Source organism: Lepidochelys kempii, chromosome 8 (genome assembly GCF_965140265.1).
Source record: "Lepidochelys kempii isolate rLepKem1 chromosome 8, rLepKem1.hap2, whole genome shotgun sequence".
Lineage (NCBI taxonomy): Eukaryota > Metazoa > Chordata > Testudines > Cheloniidae > Lepidochelys > Lepidochelys kempii.
The window spans coordinates 49,958,140-49,975,914 of NC_133263.1; the positions used below are offsets into that span (position 1 = coordinate 49,958,140).

At 47.4% G+C, this 17,775-nt stretch overlaps 1 protein-coding gene across 8 annotated transcripts in view; it reads right to left on the reverse strand.

Moving 5' to 3' along the window:
* TNR (tenascin R) overlaps positions 1-17,775 on the reverse strand; it is a 375,512-nt gene that overhangs the window by 26,631 nt on the left and 331,106 nt on the right. For all 8 annotated transcript variants that reach the window (XM_073356462.1, XM_073356467.1, XM_073356466.1 and 5 more), the window contains 2 exons: positions 14,359-14,628; positions 11,545-11,730 (listed from right to left, as the gene is read on the reverse strand). In XM_073356462.1, coding sequence (XP_073212563.1) covers positions 11,545-11,730; positions 14,359-14,628 — 456 coding nt within the window. The remainder of the gene's footprint in view (positions 1-11,544; positions 11,731-14,358; positions 14,629-17,775) is intronic.

Here is a 17,775-nt window from a genome sequence, read left to right on the forward strand (position 1 = left end):
TGGTCTGTTTCAAAAGCTGCAGGAAGGGACTTTATTCCCAGACCAGAAAATAACTGTTGGGGACGTTGAAATGCCTATATGTATCCTTGGGGACCCAGCCTACCCCTTAATGCCATGGCTCATGAAGCCGTACACAGGCAGCCTGGACAGTAGTCAGTAGCTGTTCAACTACAGGCTGAGCAAGTGCAGAATGGTGGTGGAATGTACATTTGGATATTTAAAGGCGCGCTGGCGCAGTTTACTGACTCGCTTAGACCTCAGCGAAACCAATATTCCCACTGTTATTACTGCTTGCTGTGTGCTCCACAATATCTGTGAGAGTAAGGGGGGAGACGTTTATGGTGGGGTGGGAGGTTGAGGCAAATCGCCTGGCTGCTGGTTACGCGCAGCCAGACACCAGGGCGGTTAGAAGAGCACAGGAGGGCGCGGTACGCATCAGAGAAGCTTTGAAAACCAGTTTCATGACTGGCCAGGCTACGGTGTGAAAGTTCTCTTTGTTTCTCCTTGATGAAATCCCCCGCCTCTTGGTTCACTCTACTTTCCTGCAAGCTAACCACCCTCCCCTCCTCCCTTTAATCATTGCTTGCAGAGGCAATAAAGTCATTGTTGCTTCACATTCATGCATTCTTTATTCATTCATCACACAAATAGGGGGATGACTACTAAGGTAGCCCAGGAGGGGTGGTGGAGGAGGGAAGGAAAATGCCACACAGCACTTTAAAAGTTTACAACTTTAAAATTTATTGAATGCCAGCCTTCTTTTTTTTGGGCAATCCTCTGTGGCGGAGTGGCTGGTTGGCCAGTGGCCCCCCCACCGCGTTCTTGGGCGTCTGGGTGTGGAGGCTATGGAACTTGGGGAGGAGGGTGGTTGGTTACACAGAGGCTGTAGTGGCAGTCTGCTCCAGCTGCCTTTGCTGCAGCTCAACCATACACTGGAGCATACTGGTTTGGTCCTCCAGCAGCCTTAGCATTGAATCCTGCCTCCTCTCATCACGCTGCCGCCACATTTGAGCTTCAGCCCTCTCTTCAGCCCGCCACTTACTCTCTTCAGCCCGCCACTTACTCTCTTCAGCCCGCCACCTCTCCTCCCGGTCATTTTGTGCTTTCCTGCACTCTGACATTATTTGCCTCCACGCATTCGTCTGTGCTCTGTCAGTGTGGGAGGACAGCATGAGCTCGGAGAACATTTCATCGCGAGTGCGTTTTTTTTTCTTTCTAATCTTCACTAGCCTCTGGGAAGGAGAAGATCCTGTGATCATTGAAACACATGCAGCTGGTGGAGAAAAAAAAAGGGACAGCGGTATTTAAAAAGACACATTTTATAAAACAGTGGCTACAGTCTTTCAGGATAAACCTTGCTGTTAACATTACATACATAGCACATGTGCTTTCGTTACAAGGTCGCATTTTGCCTCCCCCACACCGTGTGGCTACCCCCTCAACCCTTCCCCCTCCCCGTGGCTAACAGCAGGGAACATTTCTGTTCAGCCGCAGGCAAACAGCTCAGCAGGAATGGGCTCCTCTGAATGTCTCCTGAAGAAAAGCACCCTATTTCAACCAGGAGACCATGAATTATATCTCGCTCTCCTGAGGATAACACAGAGAGATAAAGAACGGATGTTGTTTAAACGCCAGCAAACATACACTGCAATTCTTTGTTTTACAATGATTTCCGAGTACGTGTTACTGGCCTGGAGTGGTAAAGTGTCCTACCATGAAGGACGCAATAAGGCTGCCCTCCCCAGAAACCTTTTGCAAAGGCTTTGGGAGTACATCCAGGAGAGCCGCGAATGCCAGGGCAAATTAATCCTTTCACATGCTTGCTTTTAAACCATGTATAGTATTTTAAAAGGTACACTCACCGGAGGTCCCTTCTCCGCCTGCCGGGTCCAGGAGGCAGCCTTGGGTGGGTTCGGGGGATACTGGCTCCAGGTCCAGGGTGAGAAACAGTTCCTGGCTGCCGGGAAAACTGGTTTCTCCGCTTGCTTGCTGTGAGCTATCTACAACCTCATCATCATCTTCTTCGTCCCCAAAACCTGCTTCCGTGTTGCCTCCATCTCCATTGAAGGAGTCAAACAACACGGCTGGGGTAGTGGTGGCTGAACCCCCTAAAATGGCATGCAGCTCATCATAGAAGCAGCATGTTTGGGGCTCTGACCCGGAGCGGCTGTTCGCCCCTCTGGTTTTCTGGTAGGCTTGCCTCAGCTCCTTAAGTTTCATGCGGCACTGCTTCGGATCCCTGTTATGGCCTCTGTCCTTCATGCCCTGGGAGATTTTGACAAAGGTTTTGGCATTTCGAAAACTGGAACGGAGTTCTGATAGCACGGATTCCTCTCCCCATACAGCGATCAGATCCCATACCTCCCGTTCGGTCCATGCTGGAGCTCTTTTGCGATTTTGGGACTCCATCATGGTCACCTCTGCTGATGAGCTCTGCATGGTCACCTGCAGCTTGCCACGCTGGCCAAACAGGAACTGAGATTCAAAAGTTCACATTTCTTTTCCTGTCTACCTGGCCAGTGCATCTGAGTTGAGAGTGCTGTCCAGAGCGGTCACAATGGAGCACTCTGGGATAGCTCCCGGAGGCCAATACCGTCTAGTTGTGTCCACAGTACCCCAAATTCGAGCCGGCAAGGCCGATTTAAGCGCTAATCCACTTGTCAGGGGTGGAGTACAGAAATCGATTTTAAGAGCCCTTTAAGTCGAAATAAAGGGCTTCATTGTGTGGACGGGTACAGGGTTTACATCGATTTAACGCTGCTAAATTCGACCTAAAGTCCTAGTATAGACCAGGGCTTAGAGATGTCCCAATTTCTCCAAGACTGCTAGGTTGCTCTATGACAAGGATACACCTCTAGCTTAGAACATAGCATGCTGTTCAGTGCAAAATCTGGAGTTGTGTCTATCTGTAAAATTGGGGGAGTAACACTTGTATACCTTACAAGAGTGTTGTCAGCATGATTTTAGGGCTTGCAGCTAGCTGGGGAGTAAATCTACCCAGCCCTAGCCTGCCACACACTAAGGGTCCGATGCACACTAACAGTTTCTTAATGCACTCTGATCTAGTCCTGTTTCAAAGCAGGGTACATCAAAACACACTAGGGTACTGTTAGTGCGTGGCAGCAGGGGCCACATGGCCAGTGAGTACAGGGTAGATTCATGCCCCAGCTTGCCATGGACTAAATGTTTGTGTAGACCAGCACTGAGTTAATATTTTAGACCCTGCTTTGAAAATGGAGAGCACTACAGAAGCACTAAGTAATATTCTTAGAGGTCAACAAATGCTCATGTAAGTTGTGTCTTGTTTTGAGCTGGAGTGGTTGGCTCTTTTGGGACCACTGCATATATTGTTGGCTGGGGAAATTGGATTATTCTAACAAAGACAAGGCAATGTTTTAAAAGTAACTATTGAGACCTGCTGTAGTTGCCTGTAAAAAGACAGAAATTCAGAGTGAGAGACTCAGCCAGAGAGAGGTGGAAATGATAAGCTAGCTTTATTTGTTACCAAAATTATTTGACATCTAACATTGTCAACTGTGTTTCTTATTTTTGAGGTGTAGATGAAATGGTCGATAATTAATGAAGAAACAATCTTTTGCTCTGAGAGCTGAAACAAGCAGGTCCTAGACTGCGGTCGGCACAATCTGTGATTTCTGACTCAGGAGATTGAAATCTAGCTAATTTCCTGGGCACTGATTGCAGATCACTATTTTATCTCGGTGGAATATCTCATGGGTTTGTCTGTCACTTCCTTTTGGTTTCTGATGGGTTTACTTCTCTCCTGCCTGGCCATTATTGATCTTTCCCATCAAGTTAGATAAAAGCTGTAAAAAAAACAGCAGCCAAGCAAAACTCATTTCCACAGAAGCAGCATTGCCAAAATGTGACCCAGCAGCATGTGGGAGCCCCTAGGGGACAATCTCTGATCCCTGCCTGTCCTTCTGTGGACTAAGAGGCAGAGAACATAGGTTGTCTTCACTGCCACTGAACTGCTAGGTGGCCTTCAAGTCACATCATCTCTTTGGGCCTCTGTTTTCCCTGCCACCCTTTTACCTGTCTTGTCTAGTTAGGTTGTACGCTCTGTCTCTCTCACAATGTATTTGTGCAACACCTAAAACAATGGAGCCCTGATCTCAGCTGGGGATTGTAAATGCTACTCTAATCCAAGTAATAACGATCATTTAGGCACCAAAGTAAGCGTCATAATTGGGGCTGTCTGGTGCTGAGCCCTGTTGAAAATCTGGCTCCAATTGTGGGTTCTGAGCCCTTGGAAATACGTCTCAATACTGCTTGGAAAATCTGACCCATAGTGCTTGAAGGGATCTGTTCCATTGCTACTTCTCCATCTGGTCCCACCTTGATCAAGAAAGAGAACATGGTCTGGTCACCGTTAATGCCTAGGGCAGCAGGGAGGTCAGGGCAGGTGGTGTGGCCTTCTCTCAGGTTCTCAGTAGGTGCTCAGAGTCCTGTGGTGACACATGTAATTGGATTACAAAGTACTTAATTCTTTTCTCTGGCCAGTAGCACAAGGGCAGTGAAGCTGAGCTGCTAATCCTTCCCCAGCTCCAATTAGGCACTGTGTAATTAGTGAGGGGTGAACAGGGCATGTGGCCATTCCAGAGATCCCATTCTGTGCACATTCCCTCTCGGCAAAATTATAAACAGGGGAACCCAACCCTTACCTACCCTTTTAACAGCTGCCAAAACGTTCCTTCACTCCCCACCCCAACCCCACATCCGCCACAGTGATAAGAGCACCAATCCCTGTGTGAGCTATACATAATGGCAGTCTCCTGATTTCCCCCCAGCCTTTGGCGTGCTGAGCCCATGACTCCTACCCACCCTCTTTGCCCCTATCTGTGTGTACAGAAAAAGGAGACACCCCCCCCCACCCGGGCTATATAAATGCCAGGGCCAGTGCTGCAAAAGGATCAGAGGTTTGGATAAGTACCACGCCTGAATTCAGATACTGCCCGCACCATACTCTCCAAACCACTTGGGTCTGCAAAACTGGCCTGGCAATCTGTCCATCTTGTGAGATTTCCAGTACTTCCTGCTACTTCATGCTGGAAATTCTAGGAGATGGCCTTTTCCTGTCCAGGTATGATCCAGGAAGTGCGGATGCACATGAAAGTTTTTTTTTAAAAAGTGAAATAATAAACGGAAACTTCTGCCATTCCCAGGGTTCTGAATTTCAAGGGTTGCCATGAGTTCTGAAGAGGCATCGGAGAGCCAGCACCCGATAAACCATGCTGAAACTTTAAGGGTTGCAGGGTCCCCGCCACCAGGCTGTATCTGTGCAAGAAGACAAGCAGTGGAGGCAGCCAGTTTCACACCAAGAGAGACAGACAAAACAAACACTAAAAATACATCCCCCATTAGGGCGGAACGTCCTCGCCAGTGGAATTAAAGGAAACACATTTCACTCTTCTGTGTAGCATGGAGATGCAGCACAGACCAGCTACTGAATCTGTGCAGCACCTGAGTGATGCTTTCCCAAGCAGTTAAACAGAGATGAGTAATATCTTCTCGCCCGGCTCCTGACTTGTGTACTCAGGGTAGGGAATCCTCCAAGGCCCGTGTGTCGTTGTGTATGAGAATAGGTGATGGACAGCAGTTCCACACCAATCTCCGCACTAGAGCTGGCCAAAAAACAGGGAGGAAGTTGGCCAAAGATTAAGAATAACCATCAAGGTTATTTTTGTTTTGCCAGTTTTTAAAAGAAACGGTGTTTTCAGTTACTGGACCTTTTTTTACAAAAATGTTCAGGTTTGGAATTTTTCGTTTGCTCTTCCACCTCCCCTGTTTCCATTTTTGCCACTGCAAAGGGGAAGGAAGAGAGACTGAGGCTAAAGGATCAGCGGAGAAGGACCAAATAAAAAACAACAATGGGTGTTTTTCGATTTCATGGGGGAAAAGACCCTGAAAAATTAAAATTAAAAAATTCCCCACAACAATTTCTGATTTTGAAAAAAGACTAGTGTCCAACTAAAATGTTTAATTCCAGTACCTACTCTGCTCATTTGCCAGGGTCACAAAAGTGATCTTCAGTCCTTTCTACTCCACATCTCTGTCTGGGCCAGATCTTTGGGTAATGTAAAGAGAGTTCAGTGGAGTTACACCAGTTTACACCAGCTGAGGATCTTTCCCAAAGCATCTATTAATTTTCATTGCTTCCAGCACTGGCAGCTAAGAAAGCTATAGGAGAGGGAGCCGGAGTATGTTCTGGATCATTTATCATCTACAGAATGGTTAACTAAGTTCCGTGTGCAGAACCTCGATTACTATGAGGCAGTGCTAGAAAGGAAGGACACAGCTTGACTTTCAGATCCCAGGCTTGGGTACAGGGATAGCACCTAAGAAGCCCTACTTTCACCTTCAAATGGAGCAAAGCTGGCAGGCACCCTCATGAGACAATTACATGGGGCCCACTGTGGGAAAGACCTGGTTTTCCGCGGGTGTTGTAGAAGATGGGCATGAGCTAGTTCACTAAACCGGCCACTTGGTGGCAATGCTATTCCACACACCAGGCTCTCCCCTAGCCCAACAAAAACAGCTGGACTGTGAAATCATTGGGCACCTTAGCACATATGGCACTGGTATATAAGTATCCAGATGTGGGGATGGGCAGTAGCTAAGACTTAGGCCAAAAGCAAAGGTCATTAGATTAGGAGATATCCTGGGTCACTGGGCTGGTTTTAAGTGTGGGCTGACCCAGAGGCTGCATTTCAGGGGGCATCGTGATGCTGGCTGGAATTCAGCTGCAGGAAGGAGCCATCTGGCCTGAAGACCCCATGTGCTGTGAACCCCTCTCAGAATCATGTGCTGCAAGAAGAGGCCAAATGGTCAGCAGACAGGTCCCCTACTCTACCCAGGGGGAAGGAAATGAAAACCAGCAGGCTGCAGGAAAAGAGAGACAGGAGGGGAACTTGGGAAGGGAAAGAGATGGAGGGCTGGGGGGAGAGCCTGAAATATTCTTTAGCCAGGTGTCAGGCCACCTAGGGCTGATTGCATTTGGGAATTTGGTTCCCTCTGTGTGAATATACCATTCTTTCTTCACTGCAGCACCCAGCAATGTACTGGATAAACTCAGAAACACAGCTCTTTCCAGAGAGTAATGAAGATAACTCTGTTTTTCAGGTAACCAGTGGCAACATTACAGCCCCATCCAAATAGCTGCATCATGGCTTCCCCTCCAGAGGCCATCCTACTGCCCACTGCTCATGGTGGGCTGAATCCTGGCTAGAGCTGCAGCTGTGGTGGGTGTTGGTATCCTAGGGGCTGGGCAGGCTGATGGGGTAGCCGAAGGCAAATGCTGTTACTAGCAGTTCAAGTTCTCTCCCTCTGCGTCCCCCACAAAACAAGGAAGAGTTGCACATTGACAGGGCCAGCAGTTCTCTCCCGCTCCGTCTGAGTGCCTGGAGGCATGAATGCAAGGCCACCTACATAGAGCTCTTCCCTGCAGCAGAACTTCTTCCCTTCACGCTCTCTGCCATCTGCTCCTCTCTGACTCCGTCCCTCGGGGGTGGGGGGATGAGAGAAGCAGGGTTAGCCGTGGCCGTTATTTGGCTGGGAGCTCTCGAGGGTAACCTGCGATGCTGAGGAAGTGGGGTTAGATATTCCGCAGAAGCCAGACATCCCCTGGAGGCAGCCGTGGTGCCGTGCTCAGTCATGTTCTGTACTGGTGCATGTGCTACCGTTTGGGTGACATGTAACCCCCCCGGCCTGCCCAGCTGTGATCATTACAGATGTTATGGCACTCATTGCAAAAGTAGGGACATTAGCTCTGGAGACCTGCTCAGCTTCCAGTTTGGCTAATTACCTTCTGCTGACCTAAATGCTTCCCACAGTTTAAGTGGATACTGCTAGTCATCTTCCCTTCCTTTCCCTCCCCCAGCCGGGGGGGAGGAGGGGCAGTGTGGCTGTGCTGTTAAAGAGCTGCCAGACTTCAGTGACTGGCAAAGTGATTCCTCTCTGTCGACTGCAGTGATTTCTGTTCTAACAGAGCAGTGTTTTACTGTGCTATAATTACACTGTATTTGTTTTCCTTATACAGTGCCCTGGGGCTTTTCATGAGAGTTGGAATATGATGATGATGGAAGATATATAAAAATGAGTCACTTACACGGAGTCAGCTTCCAACTCTCTGGAGTTGAGACATGTAAAGGAAGAGTAACTAAAGAGCAGGGGGAAAGAATCATTACAGAGAGTGCTAAAGGTCAGTGCTCCCTAGGGACACAAGGTGGGTGGGGCAATATCTTTGATTGGACCAGCTGCTGTTGGTGAGAGAGACAAGCTTTCGAGCTTGCACGGAGCTCTAAGTTTCCCAGACCCGAAGAAACGCTCTGTGTAAGCTCGGAGGCTTGTCTCTTTCAACAATAGAAGTTGGTCCAATCAAAGACATAACCTCATCCTCCTTCTCTCTTGACTATCCTGGGACCGACATGGCTACAATACCGGAGCTATCTAGGAACACATTCTTAACACAATCCAGAGTGAAATCTCTTAACACTGTATAGGAGGTTGGTAATGGTAGAGACACCGTAGCAATATGATGTTAATTCTGACCTCTGCATTGTGTATATGCCTTTCAAAGATCTGGATGTCTTCTTTGGAGAGGCGAGAGACCTGACCCAAGACCCCAGATCTGAACCCCTTTGGGTTTGAAGGGAGATTTGAGTACAGATCCAGTTGTTTCAGCTCTGGGCCATCTCAGCTAGAGACACTAGTTCGGGATTCATGGGAAAGAGTGGATTAACAGGTGACCTTGTAGAAGGAAACACGTTTCTGAGGGGAACAGAAAGACTAGTTGTTATGAAACTTCTGGTGCTGGTATTAACGGCAAGAAGAAAGGGTGCCAGCTAAACCTGGGGACATGTCCTACCCTACAGAATTCCAGGTGGAAGTTCTTTACATGGAGCAACTAAAGGGAGACTCTAAGGTACTCAGACCCTTTACTCTCTCTATAACCCTTTCAGTCGAATCTATCAGTCACCAACATTGTCCTCAGTATGGCTCTGATCCAAAGCTCCCATTGATTCCAACGGGCTATGAATCAGGCCCCAACTCCATGTAGAATTTGGGGCCTAAATGACTTTGATAGCATCCCGTTAGTATAAGGAGTAGACTCACCATGGCAACAACATGGAAAACACCTGTAAAGAATTTACAAAGGAATCAGACAAATGAAATAGCCCTGGGGTGAGATCCTGGTTCCACCCAAGTCAATGGGAATTTTGCAATCTCTTCAGCTGCTGAGGAAATGGACTTTTGGTGCTTGCCTCTCTTCACTGTCCATAATTCCCTATCTCGGAATCACAGACAGAAAATAGATTCTTCATCCAGACTCATCCTCTACAGCCAGCTTGTGTCTTATGATTTTTACCATTTTAAATATTTGCATTGTGGGAACACCTAGACGCTCCGGCTGAGATCAGAGGCTCCGGCTGAGATCAGAGGCTGCACAGACACATTGACAAGCCATTTTCTGCCTCAAAGCGCTAACAATCCAAACCGACAAGACAGACTGAAGGGTGTGGGAAGGAAGTGTTGTTATTCCCTACAATAGACTGAGCTAAGATTTTGTCTAGTCTAGTTTTCAGTGTCTCGGGCTCTCCGGAGAGGACATTTGACACCACTAGCCTGTTCTCTTTAAGCCTGTCACAGTTCTTCAGCATGTCTCATCTCCACAAATGCATGCCCAGGAAACCCCTTTATTGTGTTTGCTTTAATTGGCTTTACTTGGCAACTGCTGTCAGTGAAATATTTCAGTAACAGATTCTGCTCTTAATTACATAAAGGTAAATCCAGAGTGACTCCACGGGGTGGATGATATTCATGTCAAGGGAGTAACACCAGATTTACACCAGTGTAATTGACAGCAGAATTTGGCCCATTTGCAGGACTTACCTTTCACTGCTTGTCTGCAAAAGTAGTAATCGTCTCTGAAGAAAGCTGGCAGGTAAGTTAAGCCAGACCCTGGTTTCATGAGTCTGTGGTGTCTCCCTCTAATCAAATTCTGCTTCTCAAGGCAGTTCACCTCATGAAATGCAGCAAAAATGACATCTAATATTGTAGTTTTCACACACTCCATTGTCACACTTACGGCTCTAATTGCTTTCCGGCCCTGCAGTCTTTTTTGTGATTAATTCTGTTGGGTTTGCAACTTTCCAACCGAGCAGAGTATGACCTGGGCTTTCCCAAAAAATCATTCAGTTTGCCAGAACCAGATGCCACAGACACATGGGGGTTCCAGCTAGACAAGTGCCAGACCACTGGGGTATCTGCTAGAGCACGGGTGGGCAAACTACGGTCCATGGTCCAGATCCGGCCCCTCAGGGCTTTGGAACTGGCCCATGGGATTGCCACCCTCGTAATGCTGCGGGCCCTGCGCTGCTCCCAGAAGCGGCCGGCACCACGTCCCTGCAGCCCCTGTGGGGGCAGAGGGCTCCGTGTGCTGTCCTTGCCTTGGAGTTCCCCATTTCCGGCCAATGGGAGCTTCAGGGGAGGTACCCACAGGCAAGGGCAATGCACGGAGCCCTTTGCCCCCTCTCCCTCAGGGGCCTCAGGGATGTGGTGCTGGCCACTTCTGGTAGCAGCAGGGGGCCAGGGCATGCAGGTAGGGAGCCTGCCCTGGCCCCAGTGCACACTGCTGCCACCATGGAACCGGTAAGTGGCGCCAAACCAGAGCCCAAACCCCTCCTGCACCCCGCACCCCAAATCCCTGCCCTGAGCCCCCTGCCTGCACCCCAACCCCCTGCTGCACTCCACACCCCTCCTGCGCCCAAGCTCCCTGCTGTACCCCGTATCTCTCCTGTGCCCCAACCCCCTTCCCTGAGCCCCCTGCTGCACCACACACCCTTCTCTGTACCCCAATCCCCTGCCCTGAGCCCCCTGCTGCACCATGCATCCTTCCCTGTACCCCAACCCCCTTTCCTGAGCTCCCTCATACACCCCACACTCCTCCTCTGCCCCAACCCTTTGCCCTGAGCCCCTTCCTGCACACCGCACCTCCTCCCATACCCCGCACTCCCTCCCGCACCCCAACTCCCTGCCCCAGCCCTACATTCATGGCTCTGCATGCAATTTCCTCACCCAGATGTGGCCCTTGGGCCAAAAAGTTTGCCCACCCCTGCGCTAGATAGATGTCAGAGATGCAGGAGGGTACCATGGATAGTGCATGGTTTTGTGTGCAGAGCAAGACTTGGCAGAGGTGTGGCTTCACTGCTATTTTTAGTCACGCTTGCTAGATCAAAGCTAGTTCGGGTATGTCTACAGGTGCTGCAGCTCACTTCCTGACTGCTATGTAGACATACCCTAAGTCTCACCAGTGTCAGTCAGGAAACTCCGCTGAAGTCAGTGATGGGCGAATCAGGCCCAAGTTGTCCCAAGAGCATCTCAGTACACAGGGAGTGGGATGGAAGAGGCTGTATGTTGCATGGGCTTGGTCTCCCTCCCTGATCTCCTGAATGGGGCCCAGTGCATGGAGAAGAAGAGGTTGCCCAACATCCATGTAGATCCTGGCATGTCCACGGAGGGATTTACCTGTGAGGGTGGCCCGGGTTGTCAGGCCAGCATTCCGTGGCACCAGCACCTCGTGGTACTGCTCGCCTGCTAGTGTGCTGTACACCACCCTATAGTTCTGCACCTCCGCCTCACTGTTGTCCCACTCCAGTGCCAGGCTGGCCAACGTTCGCAAGCCCACCCGGAGGTTCTTGGGTGCATCGATCTCTATACAAGATAAGAAAACAAATGCAGTTCAATCTGCGAGAATTGCCCCCATCTGCAGCTGAGGAAATGCTTTCATGTGTTGGCAAGGAATCCAAGCTGTGTTATTGTGAGACCATGGTATTCTACCACCCCAGACGCTAACCGCGATCTAACCTGCATGGAGTCGCACTTGCTGAGCTGTCTCTGTGGTAGCTCAGCCCCTTAGATTAATTAATAGATTTTAAGGTCAGAAGGCTCTAATGTGATCATCTAGTCTGGCCTCCTGCACAGCACAGGCCAGTGAATGGAGATGGACAGTAGAGCATTTGTTTTGTAAAAAGACACCCAATTTTGATTGAAAGATTTCAGGTGAGGGCGAATGCACCAAGTCTCTCAGTAAATTGTTCCAGTGATGAATTACCCTTGCTGTTTTTTTTTAAAAAAGCATGATGAAATTGAATCCACCCAATACCGCAACGAGGTAAGGAATTATTATTATTATTATTATTCCCATTTTACAGGTGGGGAAACCGAGGCACAGTAAGTCAAGAAGTCTATGGCAAAGGCAAGATTTGAACCCAGGACTCCTCCTGAGTGCCTTAGCCGCAAGATCTCATGCCTTATTACAGACTCATACGCAGGTAAATCCCGCCTTGATAGCATGCCTTGTTGTTTAGCACTGCTACATATTACTGTACATATTGTACCAAATTCTGACCTCATTTATATTCATGCAACCCTACTCTGATCAACAGGATTACACAGGTATAGCTTAGGGCAGGATTTGGCCATTTTATATCCAGGGTATAACTCCTTTTTGGTTCACAGATAAAATTATACTCAGTAACCCCATCTAACTATATATTTTTGTTCATTTGTTTTTGGAGGGATTTTTTGATCATAACAACTCATAGAGATAATACAAGGAAAGGCAAATTCAGCAAATTGATAGCACTGTACATCTCATTCTAAGTATATACAGTAGAGACACTACAGTTACTGTCATAGAAGCACTGGTATCCGCTGATAATATATTTGACAGGTAATTTATAAACCATAAAATAGCACTGAAATATGCTCTCTAGCTTCTCCTTTATGGCACGGTAAATTAAACCTGTTAGCTATCCACAGGCTTAGCATTAATTAAAGTTTTACTGACCGGTTAGAGCATTCATATAAAGTATCAAAATAGGATAACCACATTTTTAACTGTGTCACTTTCAGTTGCTTGATGGCAGATTGTCTCAGGTGGCACCCCCCATCTCCTCTCTCTCAATTTGAATAACTATAGATGGGGCAATTTTTTAAAAAAAAATGGGTACCTAAAGTTAGGCTCCTAACTCCTCCTTTAGGCATCCAAAGAAGTGCCCTGATTTTCTAAAGTACTGAGCTTCTAGTAGCTTAGTGCTTTTGAAAAATCAGGCAACTTATTTAGGTTCTTAAATATGGATTTAGGAGTCTAATTTCCATTTTTGCAAATCTTCGTTATGGGCTCAGACTAATCTGAAGATCTGAATGTTCTTTGAACTTGCAGGGGCTGGCTCCTATCCCTATAATAATCGAAACCCATGCCTTTGTGATGTGCTTACATACTACAGGGATGGGGTTGTACTAAAACATAGGTCTGAACTTTGGGAAAATGCAGCTCTGGATCCAGGTGCACAACGTACAGTCATAGAAATTAATTCCTGTACCTTGTTGCATCTTGCAGCAAATCCGTATGCCTGGGTTACAAAGCATTATCTTAATGCAACACTTACTGGGCAAAAATCAGCATAGCTCCACTGACTTCAATGGAACTACACTGATTTATACCAGCTGAGATTCTAAACCATTGTATTACACTGCAGATTTAGGATTTTTTTCTCCTGCCAAATACATATTGCAAATAGGACAGGCAAACAGATTCTGTAGATAGAAAGAGAGACAAGTATATACTGTAAAATTCCGATAGATGGATATATACTGTAGAGGGAAACATACAGAGATACCATACAGGTCTGTCAGAGTAGAAAAATCCTTCACCCAAGAAGTATTTACCCTGATGCTATGCAGAATCAGAGATTATGCAGTGAGTCAGAGAGTCACAGTACAGTCGGCTTATATCTAAGGTTGTCATAAAACAGGGTCTCCTGGAGCTCAGTGATGTTGGTTCAGCGGTGTGCATACAGGCAGCAGATGGCAGTGGAGGAGTGAGACGTTGTGTCTGGTCACTGCTCTAGTGAGAGGAGAAGACACTGGGTGTGACCCTGAAGGAAAGAGGCTCTACTCCGGTTATGAGTAGAGGAAGTGCGTTTAGTGTGGCAGCGTCTGTCTGGCAGTCCATTGTATTAAAGCCTGTTGCCTACTCAGTCTGTCAGTCCATGAACTGGCCAGCTAGCTGGGTGTGTCTGAGTCTGTCAGTCAGTGTGTTGGCCTGTTTGGGGTGTGCGGGGGGGCAGTCAGGCAGAAGGCCCTGATAAGTCTGTCAGAAAGGGAATCCATCTATTTGTGAGGGCAGCTGGGTCTCATCCTGTTCGTCACTGATTCAAGTCAGTCTGTTAGTCAGTCATCCAGTGAATCGACCTGTTTGTTGTGTGGGTCTCTCGATGGCTGGCCATGTAGTGGACTAGACTCTAGCCAGATGGCTTTTAAATGCAACCGATGTACCTGTTGTGAAGGTGGTGACAGCAGGGTCGCTCTCGTTGGTCCCTCGGACCCCGGAGATGGAGACTTCGTACTGTGAGCCGGGCCTCAGGGCCTGCATTGAGTACTGGCTCAGGGGAGGCTGCAGTCGGAACATGGTCTTCCCCCCTTCCCCATTCGTGAGGCCGTACTTCAGCAGGATGTAGTCTACTTTAGCTCGGGGTGGGGTCCACTCCACAAAGGCCACTGTGTCCGAGACATCTCGCACCAGGATTTGGGTTGGCCCATCAATTACTGGACACCAAAGAAGCATGTTAGTTGTGAGTTAAACACAGACAGAAAATGTGTAAATTGCATGGCATCCGGCCCTGGGGAAAGAAAGGACTCAGTCTTGCTACATCTGATATTTGAAGTGGCCCATCACCACTTTAACTTAGTATCCAGGCAATAGCAGGAGGAAAAGAACTAATGTGAGTTGTGACCCAAGATCCCAGCTCAGGGTCCATGGATTAGAGATAGGCCTCCAGGCTATGCCATACTGGTTAGATGAGTTGTTTGTGGCTGCCAAGCAATAGGATGTAGGGGAAGGGGTCTGTTAAAGGGTGGATGGATCTGAATAGATTCTTGGGTTTGGTTCAGGTTTAGGGTGTTCATGGGAACCTTCTTCTGATATGCCAAGATTCATATGGAGTGGGACTACACCAAGAAGAGTAAGCCATTCATCATAGATTCCAAGGCCAGAAGGGACCATTGTGATCATCTAGTCTGGCCTCCTAAATAGCATAGGCCAGAGAACTTCCCTGAATCAATTCCTGTCTGAACTAAAGCAGATCTTTTAGAAAAACATCCTAACTTGATTGAAAAATTTCCAGAGATGGAGAGCCCACCACAACTCCCAGTAAGTTGTTCTAAATCTTAATTGCCCTCACTGTTAAAAAATTGTGCCTCATTTCTAGTCTGAATTTGTCTAGCTTCAACATCTAGCCATTCTGTCTTGTCGTACCTTTTTCTGCTAGACTGAAGAGTTCTGTTCCCCATGTCAGTTATTATAGACCAGGGATCTCAAACTCAAATCACCACGAGGGCCACATGAGGACTAGTACATTGGCCCAAGGGCCGCATCACTGACAACCACCCCTGCCCCCCACTGCCACCGGCCCTGCCCCCACTCCACCCCTTTCATGAGTCCCCACCCCATTCCAACCCCTTCCCCAAAGTCCCAACCCAACTCTACCCCCTCCCAGCCCCTCTTCCAGCACCTTCCCCAAATCCCTGCTTCTTCTCCGCCTCCTTCCCTGAGCGCACGGCTCCCCGCTCCTCCCCCCTCTCTCCTGGAACATGCTAAGCACCGCCAAACGGCTGTTTGGTGGCGGGAAGCACCTGGAGGTAGGCAGAGGAGCGGGAACACAGTGCGCTGGCAGGGGAGGGGGGGTGGCGGATGAGGGGAGCTTGGCTGCCACAGGAAATAACTCAGGGCGGGGAGCTTGGCGGGCCACAGTAAATAACTCCGTGGGCCACCTGCGGGCTGCATGTTTGAGACCCCTGTTATAGACTGTGATCAAGTCACCCCTTAACCTTCTCTTTGTTAAACTAAACAGATTCAATGCCTGTGCAGTCTTTCACTATAAGGCATGTTTTCCAGACCTCTAATCATCCTCATGGCTCTTCTCTGAACCTTCTTCAATTTATCAGCATCCTTCTTGAATTGTGAACTCAAGAACTGGACAGTGTTCCAGCAGTGGTCACACCCATGCCAAATACAGAGAAAATATCATCTCCCTACTCCTACACAATATTCCCCCGTTTCTACATCCAAGGATCATATTAGCCCCTTTGGCCAACAGCATTGCATGGGAAGCTCATGTTCAGCTGATTATCCATGATCACCACCAAGTTCTTTTCAGAGTTGCTGCTTTCCAGGATAGAGTCCCCCATTCTGTAAGTAAAGCCTGCATTATTTATTCTTAGACGTATGACCTTACATTTGGTCATATTAAAATCTGTATTGTTTAAGATCCAGATTGCTTTGTATCAATGACCTCTTCTCTTCATTATTTACTACTTCCCCTATCTTTGTGTCATCTGTAACCTTTACCAGTGATGACTTTATGTTTTCTTCCAGGTCTTTGATAAAAACGTTAAATAGCCTAGGGCCAAGGACTGATCCCTGCAGGACCCTTCTAGAAACATCCAGGCTTAATGATAATTCCCCATTTACAATTACATTTTGACATGTGTCAGCCAATTTTTAATAAACTGTGGATTTCCAGTGTGCTGAAAATATGAGAAGAGTTGAGAAAACAACTAGCACTTTCAAGAGACTTTTCAAAACTTGACATTAGTTACAATATCCCAGAAGTTCTACCCATCCTTTACAAAAGAGAGAGGAGTTGTAGCCAGATCTCTAGATCTTGGAATAATTGCACTCGGACTCACAAGAAAGCAGCAATACCCCTTGGGATTTCCATTGCTCCCTGTTTGATCTGGAAATCCCACAAGGTTGTGTTGACATTTCTACTTCCTCTCTTAGAAGAAATCCAGAAGTGCAGGGACCACAAGGAAATAAAAAATAATCTAAAGAAAAAAGTTACATGGTGAAAAGTTTGGGTTCAAATTCTGGGTTGATGCTGTTTGATTCTAACTGCTTTGCCTGTCTGTAGGTATTGTAATGACACACAGTCTGTCAAGCATCTGTGTATTGGCCACGTGCTGTAGCAGCATTAACATGCAGCGCCTGCTGCACAGCCAATTCTGAGACTTATTTTCTACCTGGGGATCTGAGATCTGTAATCCAGGTTCATACTGTATGGGCGCTTGCTTGCTTGTTTGTTTTACTAGTGACAGCCTAAATTGTATTCTGTAACTAGTACTAAATGCCCTGGTCTTGTAAGCTAGGGTTTAGGTAGTGCAAAGCAAAAATGTTATTTTTTTAAAGTGCATTTTGTATGTTGGACAGGTTTCACTGGATAATAAACATATACTGAATATCTAGATCTCCAGAGGGGGCTGAATGTTGGGGTGATCTAAGAGGTTTCTAAACACACAGTTAGTCTGAAATAGCTCTTCTTGATTAACTCCAGATGTGGATGCTCTTATTCCAGAATAGAGAACCTTATTCTAAATTAGTTTAGTGGATTAAGATTGTAGGTGTTGTATTAATGGAGCATGAATACAATGCCTACAAGTCCTGCATGGTTTGCTGCTCAGGTGGATAGACTAATTAGTTGCTAAAAAAATCACAAGTTTTCAGCCGGGGAAACTGGTGGTGCTACTGCAGAACATGCTGAGCTTGCATTTTTGGCTTGGATTTTCAAAGCTGCCTAAGGGGTTAGGTTCCCAAACCTCAATGAAATTCAATGGGATCTGGGCACCTATTTCCCTTATGCACCTTTGAAAATACCAGCCTCTGTGTGAACATTTAACATGGGAGTATTAATGGAC